Source organism: Echiichthys vipera (assembly GCF_963691815.1).
Source record: "Echiichthys vipera genome assembly, chromosome: 1".
NCBI lineage: Eukaryota > Metazoa > Chordata > Actinopteri > Perciformes > Trachinidae > Echiichthys > Echiichthys vipera.
The window spans coordinates 12,953,262-12,978,354 of NC_139826.1; the positions used below are offsets into that span (position 1 = coordinate 12,953,262).

General features: G+C 40.7%; 1 protein-coding gene across 1 annotated transcript in view; it reads left to right on the forward strand.

The window, feature by feature from the left end:
• The window catches only part of chst8 (carbohydrate (N-acetylgalactosamine 4-0) sulfotransferase 8), a gene marked incomplete at both ends in the record, with an annotated part of 115,335 nt that overhangs the window by 88,660 nt on the left and 1,582 nt on the right, over nt 1-25,093 (forward strand). Inside the window, one exon of the mRNA XM_083914322.1 lies at nt 23,623-23,660. Within this exon, the coding sequence (XP_083770448.1) occupies nt 23,623-23,660 (38 nt within the window). The remainder of the gene's footprint in view (nt 1-23,622; nt 23,661-25,093) is intronic.

The window sequence follows — 25,093 nt, forward strand, 5'->3', positions numbered from 1 at the left end:
TTCATGTTTTTTCAATTTTTAATTAAAATCCCATGCTTTTTCATTAGATCAATTTCTAATTTGAGTGAACAGTCATCACCAGAAGCAGCTTTGATATGACTCTATGGTTTCATCACAATGTCTACAATTAGCTCAACAGGAAGCATTTTGTTATGGGAACATACAGTCATCTACTCTTTCTTTCCCTCTAAGTCATTTTCTCATGCTCTCTCTATAACGAGTACAGCTCCTTCTGGAATCTCTCTTTTTCTTATGGGGGCGCTGGTTTCATTGTATATGACGGTGGCCTTTCGTTTTGCTAATGTAGGTGATTTTCTCTCTATGAAAGCACTGTAATCCATCTCCTGCTTGCATGGGGGTGGCGATTTATTGTGGGCACCTGGCGTTAACACACCACAGCTAAGAACAGATGCAGTGCTTTAACTGATAACATGCCTGAATAAGATGAAGCATTCAGATTAGCTGTGGTGTCAAATAAATTGCATGCTATTGGAGTAACCCTGGAGTTCTAAAACAGTGTCCTCTATATCAGATCTGCAGTGGGTTTTGCCATGACAGAGCGCAGGGTAGCTTCCACACGGGATTCTTAGCGTGCTTCCTTTTTGACAGCTGTGCCTTCACATGTGCACATACATACAGTTCTCTCCTGTCAGTATCATGCTAATATTTTCTCAGTAGTTTCTTTGAAAAACCTACATGTGCAAATATGATCAGCTGGGTTTGATTTCTTAAAAAGCCAAATTCTCTCTGGTGGATCCTTTAACTTTATGGCCTGTCATCAGGGTTTGACAGGCATAATCCAGAGAGCGAGAGCATATAACTTTATGCTGTGAAATTCAATTCCACTCTAATTTCCTGGTATTAATGTCTAATTTCCTGCACCATGACCATGTTCACTAGAAAATTCCATTTCTTTCTCAGAATAAAAACATTTAGGACTTCAATTATCTAAGGGGTAATTACAAATGCATGCCTGTAGCTGCATTAACGTTGTAATGATAGTCTTAGTTTGGGAAAAAAAGTGGTTTGAAAATGAGATATCACCACATACGGGGTTGCTTTAGGTTTTTGCTGGAGCTCAGGATTCTTTCTTTTATAGCATTTTCTGTGAGAGGCTCCTGTTTCACTTTATTTTTGGTTCAAAGCATAACACGTGCTGCTCCGTCCCTATTAATGCTCTGTCAGGTCAGCAGCTTGAATCAAACGGCCAAGAGAGTATTTTTTTTTTTTGTTGACTTATGAGAACTATTGATTGAGTGGTGCTGGTCCAAGTCCTGGCTTTCTCCTATAATCACTTAATCAAATTTCCTCAATAGGCTATGTTTACATAGACCCTACTGACAGACCCAGGGGATGAGAGCAAAACAGGGACATGCATTCTGAAAAAGCCAATACGTGCAGTGCATCTGAGAATGGATCTTGACAATCAATGGCTACATAACTGAAGTACCCATTTGCTCCGGAATATTGTGGGGAAGGTGGCATCATGCTAAACAACCATACACCTGCCCCCAGCCCCAGCCCCACCGCCAAACTTTTTGCCTTTCACTTCCACAGACATTAGAGCCGTCTGTGTGGTGGTGAGATGATGACTGCAGCTTTTCTTTATTGATGGGAACGTCTATGAATATTTGAAGGTCCTTTCAACTTGGCATGAGAAGAAATAGGAAAACAGCGGCCTTTGTGGGTGGCATTTATCCTGCTGCAGCACAATATGCTCCTCTTCCTAAAAGCCCTTTATAACAGCTGTGTGAATCCTCCTCTGTGGCGAAATGTCAGTATCACCCAAAGGCCCACCAGCCACGCCCACTACAAGAGTGTAATTCACATCACACCTTTATTTCTCTCCTTCTATCTATTTAATATGAATGATTTTTGCAAGAAATCAGCCAGAGATGGCTACAGTGGGAGGAGGCGAATCCAGAAATATTGCTCCTCTGATTCATCTTATAGCAGATGGCTGCCTTTGTGCGAGCTTGCCCGTGCGTTTGTGTGCATATTAAACAGAATCCGTATAAGAGCTGTGAAGAGAGGAGAACAGAAAAATGGAGGGAAAGATGACCAGAGATAGTGAGAGGCGCCCACACAGCGGGGGTTGCTGCCAGGTCAGGACGATTCGCCTTTCCACCAGCTCTCTCCACACCAGTTACTTTGGAGTAAATCCAGCTCCAACTGCCTCCGGTGAAAACAGAGCTGACCTTTTCCACTTCTCGGAGCTGCAGGATATGGACTCTGAAAGGGTTGTCATCCTCTTCTTGGCGTCGCTCTCACTGATCTTTATTGCTTTTTCATGTTGTAGAGCCATTCAATCATCATAGTGCACGCAGTGTTATTTAGAATTTGTGTTCTCCCATATTTTTCTGATCCAGACATGCATGTTAGCATTTCAGCAAAGGGGTCGCAGCGCAGGAGTAAGCCTCCTGTATTCTCTCTCAGACAGTTATGGGTTCAAGCTTCTCACTCACTGCCACTTCAGGGATGGAAACATTCAAAAAGCTGCAGCCTGCCCTGTCATCACTCTCCACAAACTCACCCATGTCACTCCTCCTACACGCCACAGCTCCTTCTGGCTGCTTCTATTCAACTCTGATATTGGTACACAGGGCTATGATTCTGCTGGTGTAGGAATTGATGCTTATTTTATTGATCACTGCGCATTGCTCAGAACTAGCGCATCACCTACATGACTGTAATGAAAATGTGGCACCAAAGACATCGGGAAGGTTTCTACAGGCCACACAGCCGTCACCTTAAAAGATAGTGATTCATTTGGTCTAAAACCACCGATATCACAAGCTGTCCATCAACTTGAGACTGCTTGGCAATGTTAATATTGTCCTCTTATCTGTCTCACATTTCATCGACATAGCACAGAGAAAAAAGAAGCTGATAGTGCTCAGCATCTTTGATCATGACAGTCTGTCTTACTCTGCTCCCAAAGGGATGTGACTGCATATTTTTTTATTTTCTTGATATGAGGCCAAAACCTAGATGGATAAAACATTTTCTCTAGATTTTGCAGGAAGACAGTTGGAATACACCTTATAAAATACCCAGACAGATAAAACAAAGAAAACAGGAGCAACTCCTGGTATAAAACAAATCATTAGACCTGAGGTGAAGTCATCTCAATGAACTGAGAGAACTCAATCACCATGATGAAGATGATTCTATTTCTCCCAGGTTTTATCTTAACTTTGAAATCCCTCACTTTGGTGGCAGAGCATCTTCTGGCTGCTTTCATTTTTCCACATTATGACCTTATCCCTGGGTACTAGTGACAGGCCGTCTCTCAGGAGCCAATCTCGCCTCTAATGCTAAAGTTTAGGAGCGAATGAAATTGGAACTAGATGTGAAAAGCTGACAAATAAGGAGAGCGCCTCCCCACTTTTCGTTTGTCACGGCTGAAACATTCGAATTGAGCTCCAGTGTATATGATGCTGTAATGAATGATGCCTCCCAGGTTTCATTTGCAATTAAGGTTTATTAGCAGATGTACAGTCATGTTTAATATGTGCTGGATGTGGATAGTGGGACCTCTGTATGACAGAAGGACACCCTATGGACCGGTACTCAACACATACTAAAGGTGAGACGGTAATCAGCTTACATTTGGTCTCTGTAGTGTGGCCAAATGGTTCACGTCATTCAGCACTGCAGACAGGTTCACATTTGTACCAATGGGAGATGTGCGGGCATGTTAAGATTATGCTGCTGTAGCTATTGCTGTGGGTGAATGTATAATGTGCCTTTACCACTGACACACTGTCATACTGAAGACGAGGACAGGAGTGGTATATGGTCTTATTACAGAGCAGTAGCTACAGCTTCCTCTCATATTTCAACAGATTCTTGAAGCCAGTAACTGCAGTTTGTACATATCTCATGTAAACCCCTAATGCTGAAACATACCAAGATTCAAGGTTCTTTATTAGTCATGTGCACAATAAGTGTATTAGTTAGCAAAATATGAATCAAAGACTAAAATAATAGTGTGAGAGTGCCAAGATATACAAATAAAATATGAAAGAAAATGTGATTTGTGTAGAAAGTGTTGCAAATTAATAAAACTGAATAATAACAGGATGTAAAAAGAATGCACTAAATGTTATATCATAATGAGAAGTAATATATGTGTCAATGAAAAGTGATGTTGCTATTTTTCAAGCAAAACCCCACCTGCATCTGTTTATTCTAGTTTTGTCTGTGTATACTTGTGTGTTCTAAAATAGAAGTTGGTGCAAATATAGCTTTTTGTAATTTGCTCTAATGTAATATTTCTAGAACTCATATTCCCTTTGTTCTATGTTGAAGTTAAATTACATCGACCATACTATGGACACTAGTTGTTAATTGGTTGATATTTTTTGTCACAGCATTCATTTGAGGTTCAATCTAAATGCATTACATTTGCATGACCTGTGTATTACTAAATACATTTAATGTAGCATGATGCTGCACAGTAGCTTTTCTACCTATACACTGCTCAAACAGCTATACATCTCATTTACAACTATAACTCTACCATAACCCATAATATGAAAGGTAAGCTCTGCTCCTGAGCATAAAAACCATTAACTTCTAATTTCAGGTCACTTTTTATAACTTTCATGAACGCTGGGCTTATGATCCACTTTGGTTAAATCATCACAATCTTTCACGGTTCCTGGTAAATGTTTTTATTGTAACCGTTTGATCCGGTCCACACGAACACCAGAGAATCACCTTAAACACAGGTCATGGCATTAGATATTCAAATGAGGAAGCTTCTGTTACATCAAAGTGCCATAACCTTCAAAATGATGGAAACACTCAATAGAAGGCACTCGTTCCATGCTGTCAGGCGGTGCAATTACCGCACTGCACTGTGGGGGATGAAGGGTGCATCATAGCACAAATAACACTTAAAACTTGCTGTCTCCTCGCTGATGGCTGGTGCAGTTTTATTTCTGCTAAAGGGTATCTAAAATACTCTCCATGTTAACTGGGTTGGATAGAGAGGGGTTGAATTAGGGATTTGGGGACTGGGACTGGGAAATTAAACTTAAGCCAAGAATTATTTAGATAGCACCTTTCAACAAGTCAATTCTGCTTTTCATTAGACATAAAAGGCCTATACACAAGATGCAAAGGAAGGAACTTAAATGTATTCTCTGTGACTTTGTCATAACAAGCCACACTTTACATCTCACCCTTTCCTTTTACACTTTCATATTAATGACAGCCAAAGTCCATCTGTGGCTTTGGAGAGCTGATCGAATGACTTGTCCATTTTCTGTAGAACCATTGTGAAGATTAATGGCAGGTATTAAGTCTATAGCCATATCAAACATCAGCTACTTAAGTTCCTTTGAATATAAAAATTGGCCATGGGGAATAACATTATCACATCAGCACATTATCTCACCTGCTCATTTCTGCTGTCTGACAGCCATTATTATAAACTGGCAGCCATTGTTCTTCACATTGAAAGTGTGATTGTACAGTATAGACCATGCTGCTTTCACTTTTATAAATTCCCTCCCTCCTTTCTTATATTAATGTAGCGCAATATTATTTTGGTGGAATGGTTAAGCGTGTCATTTATTCATTACCTGGCCAATCCCCGCCAGACTGAACCTCGGGGCCGTCAGGCGAACCTACAAGCTGAGGCTGTAATACGGTTTTAAGTGTCTGCCATTAATAATGCTGCACTGACACGATGCAAGGCTGATCTACCCTGGTATGTGGGTTTGTGGGCCTCCATCATTAGGCGGCATGGCTGGCAAGGCCGTTGACTCCCTCGCTCCTCTCACTTCAGCGGCTGTAAGTCCCTTTAAAATCTGTCAATCACGGAACAGACAGCTCATCTCCCTGGTAGCTTTTGTCACTGTTGTTCACTTAAGGCCAACATGGACAGCTCGCTATTAGACTGATGCACAGGACAGTATAATGGATTAACTAGCGTGACAAGATGCTTCCCAATGTACAGCTCATGCTAATGTCTAAGCCCTATTGGGATGTTTCCGAAAGTGAACCTTAATCATATCCTCTTTTTTTTTTCACTTCAAGTAATAATTCTATTTGCAGCTTTCATTTTGTTGATTGTAATCACCTGATTCTGGAACTTGCTCTAAAATGAGAAAGTTTTCTCCTGCTTCTCTGCCTTTCTTATTCTACAGCTGAACAGTACGCTAAAATATGTTTCTGAAAACATCTGAGGCCAGAAATAGGCTATGCAGTAACAGAATATTGATTCATATTTGACAGTTTGATCGGCGTTCACAAGCAGCAATTGAAACTGCGGTAGAGACTCCTCAGCTCGGATTGGTTGTTAACCTTTAGACACGGTGGAATCTAGCAGATGCCATCAGCTGCACCAGGAGGCAGATGAACATGTTTTTTTTCACAGACTATCTGTCTCATGTACCGCTGTCAGGACATACAGTAGTGACAGTTTAAGAAAATATGACATGAGTTTCCTAGAAATTGCATTCATATTAAATTATTTTTCCCAAATACATTTTGATAGAAATGTACTTTCTGCAGATATTTTCAATTCAGATTCAAGTTGTGACATGCTGGTATATTGCACGGATGTGGTGAGGCAACGGTGGGCATTCAGATTGCAGGATTTTGACACTGCAGACAAGGGTTTGCGTTCGTGCTTGTGATTATGTTTTTAAAGTTAAGGAAAGTGATACAAATTAGAATGGAAACAGGATTTCTGGAAACAGGGTTGCAAAATCACAGATGTGGTCCTGGTACAGTAGATAATTGGAGGCTGATGTACTGGGATTCTTTAAATATAAAACAACAGAGGACAAAGCATAAGCATTGAGATTAGCAGTAGAAGAACAGGTGCAACTGATACTAGATCAGCATGTGATTATCAGGCACTCCAATATATGAATGACTGACCTCAGTTCATGAATAATTATAGTGTGAGAGGCTGCAGTGAGCATCCCCTGTCTAACCACTTCTCTTTCTGTTTCATTTTATTGTCATATTTGGGTCACATATTGTTCTGCTGCGCTCCTCTGGCATTCTGTTTTTGTTTCTTGTGCTTCTGTGCATTTTGTTTTTTGTCTCCCTCCAATTTCTTGTTATCTGTTTCTCTCACTGTACCCGTTGGTGTCACTGCCTCTCTCTCGCTCTGTTCTCCATCTATCTGTCTTATCTTTCTTTCTTTTTTGTGTTTTCACCCCACGCCCCATGTACAGCCCACCAGAGTTTCTGTCCCGGCTGTCGACGTTGCACAAACTAAGAACTGCTACATTTGTTATACGTCCATTGTTAGGCACTGAGCAAGGCAGCAAGTTCAAAGTGAGCATCATTCGATAACACAGATCTACCGAAGAGACAGTGCTCTCACAATGCACCGCCGGCCAAAATCCCGCCCCGACCAGAGCCCTCATCAGTTCAACCTGCCTTTCATGCAACATCAGAGCTGTCAGTCGATCGACCCGCTGAGAGCAGAAACCGGTCAAGTTCTGCAACAAACAGTCTCATATCACAACATACAACAAAACAAGACAACAATACTCTGCTATAAAAGCAAGCAGTCACAGCGGGGGGAAGGAATAGCTGCTTTCACTTTTTCATTGTAGGCATTTCACTGATGCTGTGAGTGCAATGATAAAATAAGCTTAAAGTTTTAGGTCAGCAACATCAAACAGCCAGCAGCACAATAACAGTGTTGGGGGAAGGTACATAGTTTTAACCTAAGATGACTGGGCATGGAGCTGAAGTGTACACTTTCTGGAACGCACAGTAACACAAACTGGTAATACAAACTGAAGCTCAGCGGCCCATTAGAGCCACAGTCCTCTACTGTTCACCAGCAAATACTCTTTTCTAAAGCTGCTGAGAAGTGAAGGGAACCGTCCTCCTCAAAACGCCACTATTATGTCTCATCATTCTGTATATATAATATTTAATACACAGTGAAATTTAGTGCTGTAATTAAGTGCTGTAATTAATCTCTCTTTGCTAAACCCCAACCTGTCTCAGTTGTATTACTTCTTTATAAGATGTTTTTTTTTAATGGGAAACTGCTTTAAATGGATGATAACAATGAGACAGTGACAGCAGTTGCAGGACAGTGAGTTTTCTCCGTAACTGTCTTGTGAAGTTGCAGCACTGGATTCTCTCTCTCTCTCTCTCTCTCTCTCTCTCTCTCTCTCTCTCTCTCTCTCTCTCTCTCTCTCTCTCTCTCTCTCTCTCTCTCTCTCTCTCTCTCTCTCTCTCTCTCTCTCTCTCTCTGATTCTGAGGGACTTCAGCCAAATTGTGTCAGGCAAAATAGCAGGGTTGAATTTCCTTTGTACCCATTCATTTTATAGTACAAAACATACCAAATTTTGTAGCAGCACACACCACTTTAAGTGCTCAAATCTGCTCTTCCTGGCTGCTTGACTTCACTATGTTGTGACTTCTGTACATTAACGATCTGCAGCAATTACAAAGGAAGCACAATATGTTTGCATTTAAGTGTAAGCAGTCTGGACACGGTGGTGGCTCTAATTGCTGGACATGCAGAATAAGTAATAATAATAATATTGTATTGTTTAGCCACTTTTCATTTCTGCAACTAAATAAAATACATTTTACATTTTCAAGTTATTGGGTATAAAATGTTAGTCAAAAAGTAGACAAACTAAACAAATTCAAAAAATAACACTTGATGGGCCTAACACAAGATTAAAGAACACAGAACATGTACAAGACTCAACAATGTCACATTCATTATTTCGTTCATTATTGCACATGTATCACACGTCACCTCTACTGCTGCAGCAATCTAAATAGTATGTTAACATTGGATCATGTGAATTACAGTGTCACTTAACTAACTTAATATAACTTAAATTTCCTTTTATCTAAATTATATGTTTTTTAGCCTAGAGTTCCTAATCTTTCTATAATCAATTGCAATTTCGGGTAAAATCAAGACATTTTTGTCATTAGCTGCTCCACCACCATTTTCTTCTACACCCCTTTACATAAAAAAAAAAATCTAACGCAGACTACACTAAAAGCAAATGGATCAATCATGCTTGGAGGACGGCAATAGAGACGCACTGCTGTATTGTTACAACCTGTGCAAATTAAGAGCAATCAGACCCACTTCTCTCTCTTCCACTTGAAACAAGTGGATACGAGGTACTACAATCATTTGTCATTTAGACTATTTTGTGCTTCATTTTTTTTGTGTCTGCTGATCTGAGATGTCTCACTGCACATTCCTTGGACGAGAAATGTGAAAATTAAGGAAACTAAATGAAAAAATAATAATAATAAGATAGAGGAAGGAATGTAGTTACCTAGTTCAAATTATAATCATTTACTCTGCTTGCTACTGAAAAATGTAATCACATCCCTGGTGTTGGGTTGGGTTGAGGCTGCGTGTTGTAGGACTTTCCCCTCAGGTGGACACAGCTGACAGAAGGCCTGTAAGAATTCACTGCATGCATGAAACTCTCACTCCTTTTCATTGATGGTGTTTCTGCCGTTTATTTCCCTTTTCAAGTCCATACCCTTCTTTATTCTCACTCTCTCCCAGTACATCTAAACCTCACTCCCTCCAACTTTTTACCTTATTCATCTCATGTTGTTCAAGCTTTTTATTTCCACCACATCTGTCTCCCCTCCTTCTGTCTTTCTCACATCTGCCCCAATCCCCCCCCATGACAAGATATATGTTTGCTCTTCCACCCTCATTCACATGTGTGCACATACACACGCCCCGATGCACACATCCCTTTCTCTCTTTCTTTCTGTCCATCTTATCTGGATCTCTACCAGGATGGCAGTTCTGGACCGTTGCTTGCCCTCCTCGGGGGAACACAGCTGAGCGGAGAGAAAAGAGGAGCAACGCCTAAAGCCCAGCCCCCTTAGCCTTATCATATAGACTTACACATATACACGCACACACACACACACACACACACACACACACACACAAACACACACACACTGTCATATGCTCAAGCCGCCAACAATGTATGGAGTTTAAATGAGCACTTGGGTTCTTTCAACTTTACTAAATTGCGATTCTCATGGGTACGTTTCCTGAAGAATCACACTTTTCACTGCAATTTAAATTGCATTCTTTTTTTTACTACTAAGGCCTTTGATTGTACAGAATTGGAACAATTGAACTGTTCTTGCAGAAATTTCTAGGTGTGCATGGCACTGTTAAAAGAAGGCAGCGCTCCCGTGTTGACAGAGTGGACAGCTACCTTCTAAAAAGGGACATTTTTTAATGAAAGACATGCTGCTTGGCAGATGGCTCGCAGACAAATTCAGAAAGACCTTGGCCTACACTGCATGACAAGCAAGAAAAAGTTAGAACATTCTCTACCTCTAAAAGGGGAGAGACTGCATGTAATTGCAAATGAAAAGATCTTGTTATGACAGTGCCTGGCATTGTGTTATTTTCCTTGTTTTCTTGGAAAAATTGTTTTAAACATACACACAAAGAAACCTGGTCCTAAGGTGTGTTCAGACAGAAAGAAAAGCTAATGTTCTTCTGCACTATGAGACAAAAGCTACTTTACTATGCAGCATTCAAAATTACATACTAACATATTATAAGTATGACGTAGAATTAAGCAGTGTGCGTTCCAACGGCAACAGTATGTACGTTATGTGTATGATATACCATAAATGCCCTGATATATACACAAATTCATGCGTGTGCGATGTGAGCTTTCTGGGCAAACTCAACTGCCCCAAACGGATTGTATGATATCGTACGAAAAGTAATTTGTATGATATCTTATCATATCAAATATGTTGATGAGAATATGTTGAACATTCTATGTTTACTAAAGGGTATATTCAAGGGTAAAAGAGTAGATTTTAAGAGGACAGTGCCTTATCTTAAATTTCTGAATAATTCCTCAAGACAGACTTCTAGAAAGACCTATTTATTTTGGTAAAAATGATAAGGATAGGATAACAGTTGGTACATTTCCAATTAATCAATTAATAACTTGATCCTTGCTGAACAAAGAGGATTTTTGTCAGTGCACAAGAGGTCAACTGGACATACAAAAGTGTGTACTCTGTCTTTGTCTACAAAGCATATAATTTAATATATACATCTGATAAGGTTTATAATATAATTGCATAATTATACAGTATATCTTGAATATTTGCTTTGGTTTGAATGGAGCTTTTGTTTTAAATAAATATTAGGAAATTACAGACCCATGAAATTAAACATTACTGTCTTGTATTCGGAAAATGGACCAGGAATTAATCATTTTCCACATAAATGCAGAATTGCAATAAAACAGTAGGTATAAAGACACGCAAATATGCCATGCTATCACCCCAGAGCCCAGGAAGTGATCTATCTTTTTGTTATCAGTTTGAATGGTCTTAATGGAGGCTTTGTTACTGCTTATCAAACTCACAGTGCTTAACAAGGCATTACCCCAGCTAGCAGTATCATGGCAGAAAATCTGCCCACTATCAGGAGCCTGTAGGGCAAACACTACCTGAAGTGTGTGCTCAAAGAGTGCACTGTGAACACAAACCCACACAAACGTACAGTACGTATGCATGCAACACATATAACATACACATGGTCCTGTTCATAAGCGCACACACACTACTTACGCCTGCCACCAGCAGCAGTGGGTAGTCCCGGCGAGACAGAAACACACTAATGGATAATGACAGGGTTTGACAGCAGGAGAGTGAGCTGAGTCACTTTGGGTGCGCAGGCAATGAATAAAAGAATGGCAGGGCGGTCTGAATATCCCTCACTGACTAGATTTCCTTTGATACAGTACTATTCCTGCCAGTCTACCTTGGTAATCCTGATCATTACACTCTGCTGTCCCTCTATTGTGAGATTGGCAGCAGGAGCCAGTGCAGGAGCAGAACAGGAGGAACCAAAGCTGTCCTTGATGGATCCAGAACCAGAGAGAGGTTATAACCAGTAGTAGGTATAATTTGAGTTGAGGATATAACTGTAGACCTCTCTTTTGGCAAACACAAGCTCTGATAGATGAACACATATCAGCATCTCTTCAACATGGCAGCCTCTTTTTCCCAAGATGTAGGAGAGCATCGGTGCTACTGAAATGTGATGTTTTTGATGAAAGATGTGGGGTTTTTGCCCGTTCCCCACCTCCAGAACGAGACAGGACTCATGCTGTTTTGCTCCTCCGATGTGCTTATAGGAAGATTCACTCCTTTTATGTTAGAAGCTATGAGTCTGTGAAAAGAAAGTAATTACAAAGTTTTGTGAAAATGTTTTTGATAGTGGTTTGGGCCGTTTGACAAAGCAGGACCAGGAGCAGGTAGTGCCAAAAACTGCAGTTCCTCAATTAGCCACTTGAGTCTTGTTCCCCATAGACCCCCATGTTAAAATGCCCAACTTTACAACCTGGTACATTAACAGCTGTAATTTCTATAGCTAGTTTCAGTGTTCATGACAACTGTACAGGGTGAATTTATAACTCACGTGTTTAAATTATATTAAGGCTTAAAGTTCTGCATAATTAAGAGCTGGCTGCATTGAGTGACAGGTGGGTGCCATAATATAAACTGTAGGCTTCATTTGGCCCATGTCTGCTCCAACCACGCTCCACCTCTTTGGTCATTTTTGGATTGGTCTGGAGTCAGGCACTGCCAAGACGGCGAAAGCCAGAGCAGCCCACATTCAACTTGTTTTAGGCTCTTCAGAATCCCATGGGTGACGTCACGGAGACTACGTCCATATTTTATACAGTCTGTGTTTGACAGACGTATTATCAGACAAAAATTACTTGTTGCATCAGCTGGTATAAAGTAGATTGACTCTTTTGAAAAATATCCCATTGGAAAGCAGCCAGTCATATCATCCTGTTGTCTTTGGATGCATCTGTCCCACAGCGCTAGGTCCAGTTAAAACCATCAGCAAGCCCCTGCTCTGGCCAGCATTGGCTTGTTGTTCACAAGACTGTGCTTTGGCCAAACTTATCATTTGTATTGCTCCACTCTGTTCTCCCAGAGCCTCAGACACAAACAGCTCTGACAAAAGGCCAGCTGTCTAGTTTGTCTGATTAACCCACTACTTCTTTAGCTAGACAACTTGTGAGATTTATTCTAAGAATCACAGACTTGCATTTTTTACCCCATTCCCATTACAATCAGACATGTTAAATGTTGAGCTCTCTGCGTCAGTGTCACATTGAGACATAAATGCTATTCCAATTATTTTGCACCTTCTCTGCTCACTGTCAAATTACCAGCGCTGGGAGCGTAGCATGGCTCTCACTGCACCTCTCTGGCATTCTCCCTGACAGGGAGAAGAAAGAAGCCTGAGAGAGCAGAAAGAGGGAGGGCTTGGGGCTCAATGAGCACTTTAAATGCTGAAGCCAGGTAATCAGACAGATTCAGTGAGACCAGGAGGGAACTGTGGGATCGAAGACTTTTTGCTACAGATGGTTTTCAGCTGATTTTCCAGGCAAGACTGTAGGTCATGAATACCTGACAAGGTAATTCACATATGCACACAAAAAGCTTACACACTGAATTTATGCTCCCATTTTTGTTTTTTGTTTTTTTGTTTTTTTTACATCATAGGCAGTAGTAAGCTTAGCCCTAGTCCATAAATACAGGAGTATTTCTTCTACGTGATTTGGGTTATAATCCGCACACAAACTAAGTTTTGTGTCACTGGAAAACTTCTTCCAGGGTGAAGGTTTTCAGAAACACTGTTTTCAGTTATGTATTGTAGACAGGGAGAGATGAGTTATTGGCTTGTAACATCAGAGTGTGCACCGTTACCTCATTTGCGAGGCATCTAATATGAGGCTACATTTTGTAGGGGCCAAAACCGTGCTGGTTCTAACAGCTTATAGGACTCATTACACGTTGACACATCAATTACAGTTACTATTCCACTATATTAAGAAACAGATGCATCTGAATAGGGTACAGAGCGATCGATGCACCATTGCAGCGAGAAAGAAGCCTTCTTGTTCTTCTCAAAAAGCTTGAGACTGCATCATTTAGCTACAGATTTCAGACATTTTTCTGTCATATTCAGGTTCAGTATCTGCCACGGCATTGTTGGATTTATTCAGGTAAATCTTTTTGGTTTTGTTTTCTTCAACAATAAGCAGAGCAATGGACTGGCAGTCAGCAGCATGTAAGCTGCAGCAAAAACAAACTGTTTCTTAAATGACACCTCAGCACTGGGGACCTTGGGGCAACAGCCACCTGACGGGTGTAAGAGTTATTTCAGGCATAAGGGAGTGTCAGTCAGTGCGACAGCCCTTTGCAGATATCACACACGCACACATACACACACCTCATTAGCACAGAGCTGTAGAAGGGTTGAGTAAGTGTGGCTGTGTTCAGATGTTCACACACACTTCACTGCCTGTCAGCCCAACCACACAGAGCACTGTGAGACGAGAGGCTCATGTAAAAGAAAAAAACTGAGAATAAAACTTTAACTGTCATTATTTCCAGGGTTATTACCGTGCAGAGCTGAAAACAGAGAGAAAACCTGCTGTAATAGCACAGATTGCGTAGGTGTGTTGTCATGTTTATTGTTTGCTGCTATTTTTATTGTTTTGCTGGTTATCAAAAATGTAGCTGGGGAGCGATGCAGAGGGCACGGGCGGAGGCAAGAGGAAATTATAGGTTGGAAACTGGAGGCCAAAGGTGGTGCACAGCAGAAGAGCAGAGTGGAGGGGAGAGAAGAGATAAGACACTTAGGGAGGATGGAGTAAAAGACCAGCATTTGGAAGGGGAAAGAATGATAATGGATGGAGAGGAAAACTGGAAAGAGCCCAAGGCTAATCAGGAGTTGCTACGAAGGCCTAGAATGGTCTTGTTTGTGGTGTGTTTGGAGCCCAGCGGTGAGCTAGCAGGCATGTTACGAATGCATGGCTTGAAAGCCACTGACCAGAATGGCCGGGTCCTATTATTCCCAACTCATAATGTGCGCTTTCTTACGACAGCTTATCTGAGCTATTTCCTGTTCAGTGTTTCACAACCGCAATCATCTATTTTTTCTGAGCTGGATTTGTTTTACTGGAGAGGCTTATATGTCATTTTATTAGCACTGTTTGTGTAATCCCAGACAATTGTTTATCCAGGATTAAGGGAATTTGTGATTTCACTGAAATTACTCCTGTATCTTGACCCTCATTCAACTAAAAAGCACTAAAACGTGTGTTGCTTAACCACAGGGGAGACAATGCAGCGTATTATCAGTGTGATATGACATTTATGTGCTATACTTTATATGTACTATATATCAATATTGAGCTAGATATTTCAGTGATTTATAAAATCATCTATTTCGTCATCATCATCCTCTACTTAACACAAACTCTATCTTTCTCCTTTCAGCAGCATTTGGGGTTTTAAATATCTTTTTAGGGTAAAAAGAAATCAGACCTTTTTCAATTTGTTGACTTTATATGACTGTGTCCAAGAAATTATATTAGTCTCAATTATTGTCTGAGAAGTTTCATGAAATACAGGAATATGGGTAGTATTTAATTGATTTCATTTACAAATCCTCTTTCTTCATGTTCATGCGATGGACTAACGCAAACTGCTGGCAGAAGGTGAACACTGATGCTTTGGTATTCAGACGTGGTCCCTTTGCTTTACTCACATGTCTGGACTCATCAGTTTCTGCTGTAATCAGTAGTGCCCTGACAGGAAAACAAGGGGTGTGTAGGAGAACGTGAAGCTAACTCAAATGAGAGGCCAGGGTAAACAGTGACAGGGCCAATTCCAGTTCCCAATCTCACTGGAAATAGAGGTGAACAGGGGAGCACAGAGGCTTAACGAAGACATAGCTGCATCTGATCACAGCACCTCAGTGTACCAACCAACACGTCACAATAAAAGGATTTGGCACTTACTTTAATCTACAAGAAATGAGAAATTGTGGAGAAAAAAAAATTATAAGAGGTCATCAAACAATTAATTTAATCCCTCGCAAAGCCAGTGCACAAAGCCTTAAATGGCTTTGTGAAAAGAAAAATAATGAATAAAAAATACAGCACTAGCAGTGCCAATTAAGTTATGTTGAATTCTCTTATTTGTTTGAAAGGTACAATCAAAGTCTGCACCACGTTGCCAATAAAAGCCATTAGGTCACTCTCAAATCAAAGAAATAATATAGTGGATAATGAAAACTTTAGTTTTACTTTGAAAGTGCACAGAGATAGATTTCCCAGGCAATTCCAGTTTATCACTAGGCTATAGCTTTTTGCAAATTAGATAAAACTTGAGATAATGCTGACAACTATTTGCGTTTGAATCGAAAATGTATGAACAGATCCAGGGGGATAATGCTTCAAAGCAGTAAATCAAGTAGTCAGTCATGTTAGGGTGTTTTGAAGCAAATAGGAGTGGGGAGCGTTATGGGAGGACAAGTGAATGACATTTTTTAGGAACTAGATTTCTGATACATGAATACAAAGCTTTGATTCCAATAAGAAAACTATGGTGTCCAAGAAGTGTGGAACAAACTGCATATCCAAAATACGATAAACACAAAGGCAAAAGTATAAGCAGTTTGTTTAGTATACAGTTGAAGCTTTTGCCGAATCTCCATCCTTCTATTTCACTGACTAATTTTCTTTTCACAGTATGTCTGTCTCCTCTTTGACTCAGTTCTCAGGCTATACTGTAGATACGTGGGAGCACACCGTTTCTCTCATATCATCAGCAGCTTTGTTTATCTAGCAGTGGCTGTGCAAGTTCCAGGACATCTCCCCTCACAAATTTCAGGCTTCTTACCAGAAAAAAAAAAGAAAAAATCTCAATGCATTGACTTTTCGATTCCATCGGCTTCCCGTTGTCATCAGCAAGGGAGTGGTTCACAAATGGAGTACTGCAGTGTGTACTCGCCTAGGTCAAGAGCTCTGCAGCATCTGAATAAGATATGTGTCAATTAAAGACTCCTGCACCTTGTCTCGGCCAAGATAATTCACTTAACCCTGGGCTCGCAGCTGACAGGTAGCATTTGTTTACACATCCCTCTTCATGCATGCTGCGAGGCCCCGTCCTCTACATAGTATTAAAACACATCGCCTCCCACCACACCCCCACATACAGCTCTTTGACTCTCTGTTTCCATGGAAATCTGCCCTGAGAAGTCTTTGCATCTCCTAACCTTGAAAGTACCCTGGTAGCATCGATTGTGAGAATATATCATTGTCCAAATGAATTGTCATAATGGTAAACAGTGGCACATTTGATACCCCCTTTCAGCAGCTTCCTATCTGTGTAGTTCATTATTTCCCCTCCTGCTGTGTTCAGTGCCCGGCGTTCTCAGCATGACAAAATTATTTGAAGATCGCACAGAAAAAGAAGCCCAAGATTGGAGCAAATTAAAACATGACATGGATTGTTATAGCTACTGACATTAATGCCCCATAGAGGCAGTTTCCCTTTTTTTTGGCCTAGTTTGGAGGGTTTTATTATTAAAGCACTATAGAGTATAATCATTTAAAGAGGAAAAACCTATTGCCTAAATTTCATAATTTAATCACTCTGAGATATATCCAATCTTTTTGAAAATTTTTAAACAAAAATAAAGATAACCCCAGTGCTTTTTATGAGGTGTCACAGTTTTCAAATAAATTAAAAACATTTAATTCAATACTAAATCGGAATGTAACACCCTTAACCCATGCATAAACTCATACTGTACATGGCAGTGATGTTATGATGAAAGTAATGATGCATGAGCAAAGCAGCTGCACTGCCTCAGAGCAGGAAAGCAAAGTGCTCTGAATATAGTGCAAAGGTGTTAATGCAGCACCACAGCTTCACGTCATAAATAGTCTTCTACCGTTCTCATTTTCTAATCCCACAAGGAATTGCATTGAGGAGGGGAGCTTGAGAGGCAGGTTAATACACGTTAATATGCACCACAGCAAGCTGCTGTTTATAATATTATATTGTCCTTCATTATAAAGGGAAAGCTTCAATTTGAATGCAGAGATGATCTACACTTAAAAAAAATGCCCTCACAGTTATTGTCAACAACTCTCATCCAATGCCCTCTTTCATGTCACCCTCACTCTCATCAATGCACTAGAAAGTTAGAGTGCCATATTACCACGTGTGGCTTCATTAACAATAACGTAGCTCTAAAAGGAGCATAATCATCTATGACCTTTATCCAACTCAATTGATGAAATTGAAAAAAAAACTACACCACAACCCCTACCATAAAATCTGTAATTAATTATCCTGTGCTTGAAACTAACAACAAATACAGACTATTAAGGCGTAATAAGGACATAGAGCCAGAAACAGAAATGTCAAATGTGTACAGAAGGCTTCACCATGCACAATGCAGCAATAATGAGACGGGTTTGTCATCTGGCCTGAGAAGAAGACATTTAAGCTGTGACGCTTTTTAACCTTTGTAGGTGGCATGTATTGTGATGCCAGTTGCTTGTTCACTGTGCTCTGTCACTGAATAGTCCAGTAGGTAGGAGAAGGAGAGAACAAATTCCAGTGACTGAGGAGTGCTTTGTTTGAAAAACATAGCTAAAAGTTTTACTTGCTAGATATCATTACCTGGGGGAAACAACCCTAACAACCCCTGCCGTAATATTGTGATCACTTTGTGCTGTGTAAGAAAAAAAACAGCTAACATTGTATTCAAGGCCAAATGTTCTTAAAATTGCTATAATCCCTATTTTTGTATCCAAGGAGCACTGTGTAGGTTTTTCTCCCATTATGTGGTAAAATTGTATATTGCATGCAAACAAATAGTGCTCTCTGGTGCCTTCCTTTTTTAAACGTGTGTATCAGCCTGGTTGCAACTGCAGGATGCGCTCTGTGCCAAAAAGCTGTTTAATTTTCGTTTTAATTTTCTTTCGCTTTTTTTGCGACGAGTGAAACGTATCACTCATAAAGTCAAAAGCCCACAGGGAACCCGTTTGCAGTTCTCCTAAGTGTTGGGTGTCTTGAGTAAGTCTCACTGCACTCATGAAGCTATTTTCAGGGGGGGGGGGAAGCTCTAAAAACCCACTGTACGCAATCTACCCAGCAGGAGACAGCAGACAGATATGGTTAGCAACTAGCTGGTGGACCTAGATGAGCATTGAGCAGCTAAAGAGACAGATATTTCCCTCAGGAGCTTGCAGATGAGTAGAGGTGAGGGAATGTTAGAATAATATTTATCCGAGGTCCAGAAACAAGACTTCACATGAATGATAATGTTGCACTATGTCTGCTGGTTGTTTAAATAAGTATAAGTTTGCCATATCAACATGTAGTATGTCAGTGTTGTGTGCAGGGATTGTTTCCAGTTCCCTTAAATGGACAAAAAAAGTAACTTATGGCAAGTTAAAAACATAAAAGTATAATTAAGTACTCGATCTGTAGCAGAATAGATGTGAGTGCTATAATATTACATATTACATATTTTTATTTTTATGATGATGATACATTCATGTGATTAGTGTAAGCAGCATTTTGATGTTGTATTTGGTCAAGGGGGAGCTGATTTAATAACTTTAGTTAACTGTTAAGTAGTTAAATATATGGCAATGCATCATATTTTATAAGCTGATCATATGTTTTGTATGTAAACTGTTTATCTGCAAAGTCTGCAAAGCTCAGTCTGCTCTGATTGGTCAGTGTTTCTGGGTCTTTCATATCTGTGCTCTCGGTTTCTCTACACTGTCATTGCAGCCAAGGGACGACTGCTGCGGCACTTTCTACCTATATATAATTGTGATATCACAACTGTACATAAAATAAAATTTAAAAAAGTCATCTCTCCACTGTCTGTAATAGAGACATTAATAATCCAGTACAAATTATGCCTAAAACTAAGTACACTACATGTAAGTACTTTTACTAAGTTACTTTCCACCACCAGGCATTGGACATAAATCGTGACGTGCAGAATTGCCAAATAAGGATTAAATTCCTATGATATTGCCGAAGTCAGTGCATTTCCCTGTGCAATTAATTCAAAGCACTCTGAGTGTTTCACATAAAACTTGAATTAATCAAATTAGAGAGGAAAGTCTGTTGGTATTAATCTCTTCTAATGCTAAATCCTACTGATCTGATATGACGTCATTCTACTGACACAGTGGTAAGAATCTGTTTATTGGTGTCCTGGTTGTTTGTTTCGTTTACAGTACAGCACATCCATTACTGGTTGAACTAAAGTTGTATTATTGATTCATTCTTGGCCAAACCTGTGCTTTGAGTTGTGAACAACTAAGAAAGCCTTAAAGCTTCCAAGCCTCCCTTGAAAACACAAGACAGCCCTCAGATGATAATACACAAATTTTAGACGGGTTGGTTTGGTCTTTAGAGAGCCTCCACAAACCTCAGTCTTCAATCACTGATTCCTCACCCGTCACCTCCTCCTCTCCAGCACCTGCTCTCTCTGGCCCAGTCCTGGAGGATTTCGGCACCAACTGAAACATTGTTTTATCTCTTAGCACAACAAGTTAAGACATCAATGGACCAGAGCTTAAAATGTAAAACCTCTGTTCTCAAGTGTTTTTCCTTTCATAAACCACCCCAGTATGCCAGAGCCCTCTATTCTCACACAGAGTCAAGTGGAGGAGGAGCATGTGTGCAGAGTGCAGGTGTGGGCGGTTTGTTGGGGAGAGAGGAGAGTGCAGCTGGTTGGGGTCACAGTGGCTCAGTGTGCTGAATGACTAATGAAAGGTTTATGGTGGAGCAGCATGACTGCCTCTTCTGAATAGTGGGCTAGAGGAGGACACGCCTCGTCTGGCTTCTAACACCCTCCTGGCCTGTCTCTGGTTAAAAACCAGGCATTTGACAAGTTCTCCCAGAACACAGGGGCCACAATCCTTCACTTAATAAGCTCATTATTTCACATTGTTTTTGTCCTTTGCTCCTCCTCTGCGGCGATGGAATGGAAAGGGTGTTTGATGTGTGTCTCTGTTAGAGAGTTGTACAAGGGTCTTTGAGAGGGAGGGATGATAATGGATCTGCTAATGATGTGGCCCTTGCTTATATGGATACTTGCAATACTGCTGGGCTGTCTGCATGAATATTCAGAGGCTCTGTCTTTGAGAGAGAGGTGGATGCTCAAGGTTACTTTGGAGGGCAACAGAGGACGAAGCCCAAGAGCCTCTTTTGCTTTTAAATCAGCTTCCGTCGTCAATGAAATTACACCTGAGAATCAAAGGCAAATTTATCAGAGGCCCTCTTTTGATCAACGCTTTGAGCAGTAGATATAATATTTGTATGAGTTTACCAGAACCCCTTAGAGCTTCTAAAAGAAGACACCAAAGCGGTTTGACATTTAATGTCTGGGGATAAAAACAACTTTAGCTTTAGTCGTTTCAGAATTCCCCCATGGTACATTTATCCCAAATCTCTCCATTAGAGCTGCAGAGAATCCTTTCTGTGAATGCTACAGTATATTGTAATACATCCTCTAATGCCTCACAAACAACTTCCAAATTATACCTGCAAGAAACGTGGCATTGTTATGTATTATTAGATCGTTTACCAAATCATTTTTGAATAACTTGGGCTTCTGCCATAGCGTCTACATCTATATGTGGAATAACCCGGATGAATTTTCTGCAGCTCACAGGATGAAACCTCAGTCTTAACAATTCATCACTGTTTCACCGCACAGCAGTAAAAAATCAATAGCATAGTTATACTGAGTGGAATTGACTGAGTGTGAAATTGCAATCAAACAGCAACTATTACCTTCAACCAAATAGACACTACAGAGATAAATGATGTTTACAAATCCCCCTGAAATTCAGTTAACATTGTTATATTGCTTGTTTCAGTTATGCTCTATCATGGCAGAATGTTGTTCTCATGAAATGTAATTTGAGAGGAATGTATTTTCAGAGCCAGAATTCATTCACTATGTGATTTTCAAGCCTAGATTTATCAAATCAAATCAAGCCATGTCAGATTAATTTTCAGAACAACTTTAACAAGATACCATTGTCACAGAGTACTGAACCGAACAACTGGGCGTCCTGTATGCTCAGTTCAATGCCTTGGGCGTGAATCTAATTTAACCTTGTTGCATATCATTTTTTCCTGTTTCTCAAAATCCCTTTGCAGAACAAATGGTATAATTGAATGTCAAATATTCAACTAAATACATGCATTGCATCAAATATGTGTGTCCCGAATTCTGTCGGTGGTTCAGCGGATTGGCACAATGAGGGCTTTAAAATGTTGCTCTGCGTGAAGGTGCGATATGGAATGGGAAAGTGTGACAGTATTGACATCAACAGCTGTGACAAACTTGTAACAACAGCCAGACAAAACATCTCTTGGGGGAAACCAATTAAAGCTTTGGAGATTTCAATTACCACCTTAATGGGCTTTTCAAGATCAATAACTAAGTGTGTATCTTGACAAGATGGACAGGGCTACAAGGGGCTTGGGCTGCTCCATCAGTCTGGAACCGCAGACAGTGAAAGGACGTGGCTTTTGTGGATGTGTTTCCCTGGTGATGACATCTGTGTGTGCTGTGATAAATATTCATGTGTTTCACATGCGCAAATGTAAACTGATATCAAAGATGCGCATCCTACATAAGCTATCATTAGGGTGAGCAGATCAAAAAGAACAGCAGCATCCAAACAAGATTAGGAAATGTCACACGCCACCTCCTTAGCCCACTCCCCTTCATTTTCCTCCTCCGCCTCTTTTTCCAGTGTCTCGTTCAGAAGAATGAAGACAAGAAAAAGATTCAACACACAGAGCGAGACAGCAACACAGAGCTCTCCAGCGCATACTAATCTAAAACAACATTGTATCTGGCCGACGCATTTTATTCCCTCCCCACTGAGGCGTGTTTAAGTGTGAGATAGGGCTCTGCAGATCTCATCACTTAGGGAAGGTTGTGGCCTGCATCTACAGCACCCTCGCCCCCCCAACCCCACCCCGCCTTATGCAGGTTCCTATCACTTCCACCCTTGAATTGGAAGTGACAGGCCACTCAGGCAGAGGTGTCTTCGCTCCCCCCATCAGCAGCCATGCAGCTCCACTCAGAGCTGTCAGCCTGATTATATATCAGCAGGATGGGGGGGGCCTAAGGAAAGGAGATGTCCAGCTGGAGACAGACCACTAAACATGTCGTCTGTCCGGCTGCCACACATCTGCCAATACACATACCACCTGTCCCCAAGGCTGCCACAAAACCAATATGTATGTCTCTATCCCTCTCCTGCTGTCCTCTGGAAATTCAGCAAACTCAATCTTTCTTTTCCTCTGTTTTTTCTCTGGTCTGCAATTGACATCTTTTACAAACTCTGTTTCTCTTCGCTGGTTAACTTCCTTCCTTTTACTCTTTTTTGCTTGCTTGCATCTCATTTTCCCTTTCTTCCCTGTCGTCAGTGCTTGCTACTGGGAGCAGAACTCATTTACCAACTTTTCATGCTTGTGGCAGCTTATTACACAGATAGAGCTACCTGCCTTCACTCTGTGGACTAGTAGAGCAGTGGTGGTTTTCCTGGGGATCAGAAACAGTCTACTAAGTGATAGGAAGTGTTCAATTATTGGGAACCTCTTGTGCATCTAAGACGCCTGATTCTCTTCTACAAGGACAAAAATACATGTTGTTTACTTAAGTGCTGATTTTGTTTTGTCTCTTTTCTCTTCTCTCTCCCCAGGAGTGAAGCTTAGAAGCACTCCACGGCAGTCCAGAGAGGTACATGTTTACTCCATTTCTCCCAAAACACAGATCCGCAGGTTGCTCCCAACTGTTATCTATTGCAAAAAGTGATTGTCAGCCTTGTTCCTCTCAGCGTGTCTGATAGTATCTGTGTAGAGAGGCCGACCTCACACTGTGCATTCAGCCAGTAAGACTTTACTGAGTAAACGATTCCAGTCGAACCAGGCCTGAGTTCCTCAAGGTGTGATCACAGGTAGCTTTTTTTCTTGTATTTATCTTTTGGATAGTTCACATTCGTTATGGATGAATGGTAATGCAGCATTTATAAAATGAAGTCACATGGATTCACAAGAAGCTAATTTATTCCATTAGGCTTTTCAAACTTTAGCAGCTACTGGATAACCAGGATAGCCCTCACCCAAAAAAAAACGTCTGTATAGTTCTATGATGCAAGCAGCTTTAAAGGACCCGTATTTATGTTTGTTGTTAGGCAGCGACCTCTAATGACTGTAGTTATTATCGCGAGAAGAAACAAGTAAGTAAGGTGACAGTTTTAAGAGCCCCAAACAGCGCGTTAGGAGAAAGGCTGGGGTTGTGGATGGATGAAACCAAAAGTTAACAGGGACATTTGTAGGACATTAACTTCTGTCTGTGACTTAGTTCTGTCCGTGACTCATATTAAGCCAATCCATGATCTCTTTCTAACCCTAATCAAGTTTGATTGTTGCCTTAACTGAAGTAGTACAGTTTCACAACACTAAAAAGAACAGTCTTATCATTTTTGGAGTCATTGGCAACGCCCTAATCTGTCATTTAGGTACAGTATTCTGACGTGTGGGGTCAACAGTAATGACTAACTCTGATTATCCATTCCTTTCCACGTACAACATTGATTGTATTTGCCCCAAAACAATTAAAAACAACAACAATCAACAACAATTGCAGCGGGAAAAATGTGTCCTACGTTTTCCACTCAGCATTATAAAGTTATGGATAGCTTACAGCTAAAGGGTCATATGAGATGAAAAGAGAGAGCAACATTATGTTTGACTCCAAGATTATCCATAAACTAGGTTTCTAAGTCAGACATGCAGCGCTCATACTACCATATCTGCTCTCAGCTGACCCCTGCTTGCTCTGATCTCTCCTGTGACTGTCAGCAATGATGAGAAACTTGCATCAGTGCAAACCCTGAAGAACGTGATGTCTGGCGTAAAGGTTGCTGCCCCGTGCTTACCTTGCACATTAAACAGACAGAAAGGAACCACTCCCTCCTTTTTCCCCCTCCAGATGTCCCTGCAGATGAAAGAATATGGTCATTTAAGTCAGGAGGGGGATGAGCCAAGATTCATGATAGTCTCATCACCTTGTCTGTTGTAAAATTAAAATTATACATCCAGTCCATTGGCTTTATGATGCCATTACAGCATTTAATTGAAATAAAATGTCAGAATACATAATGGCCTCAG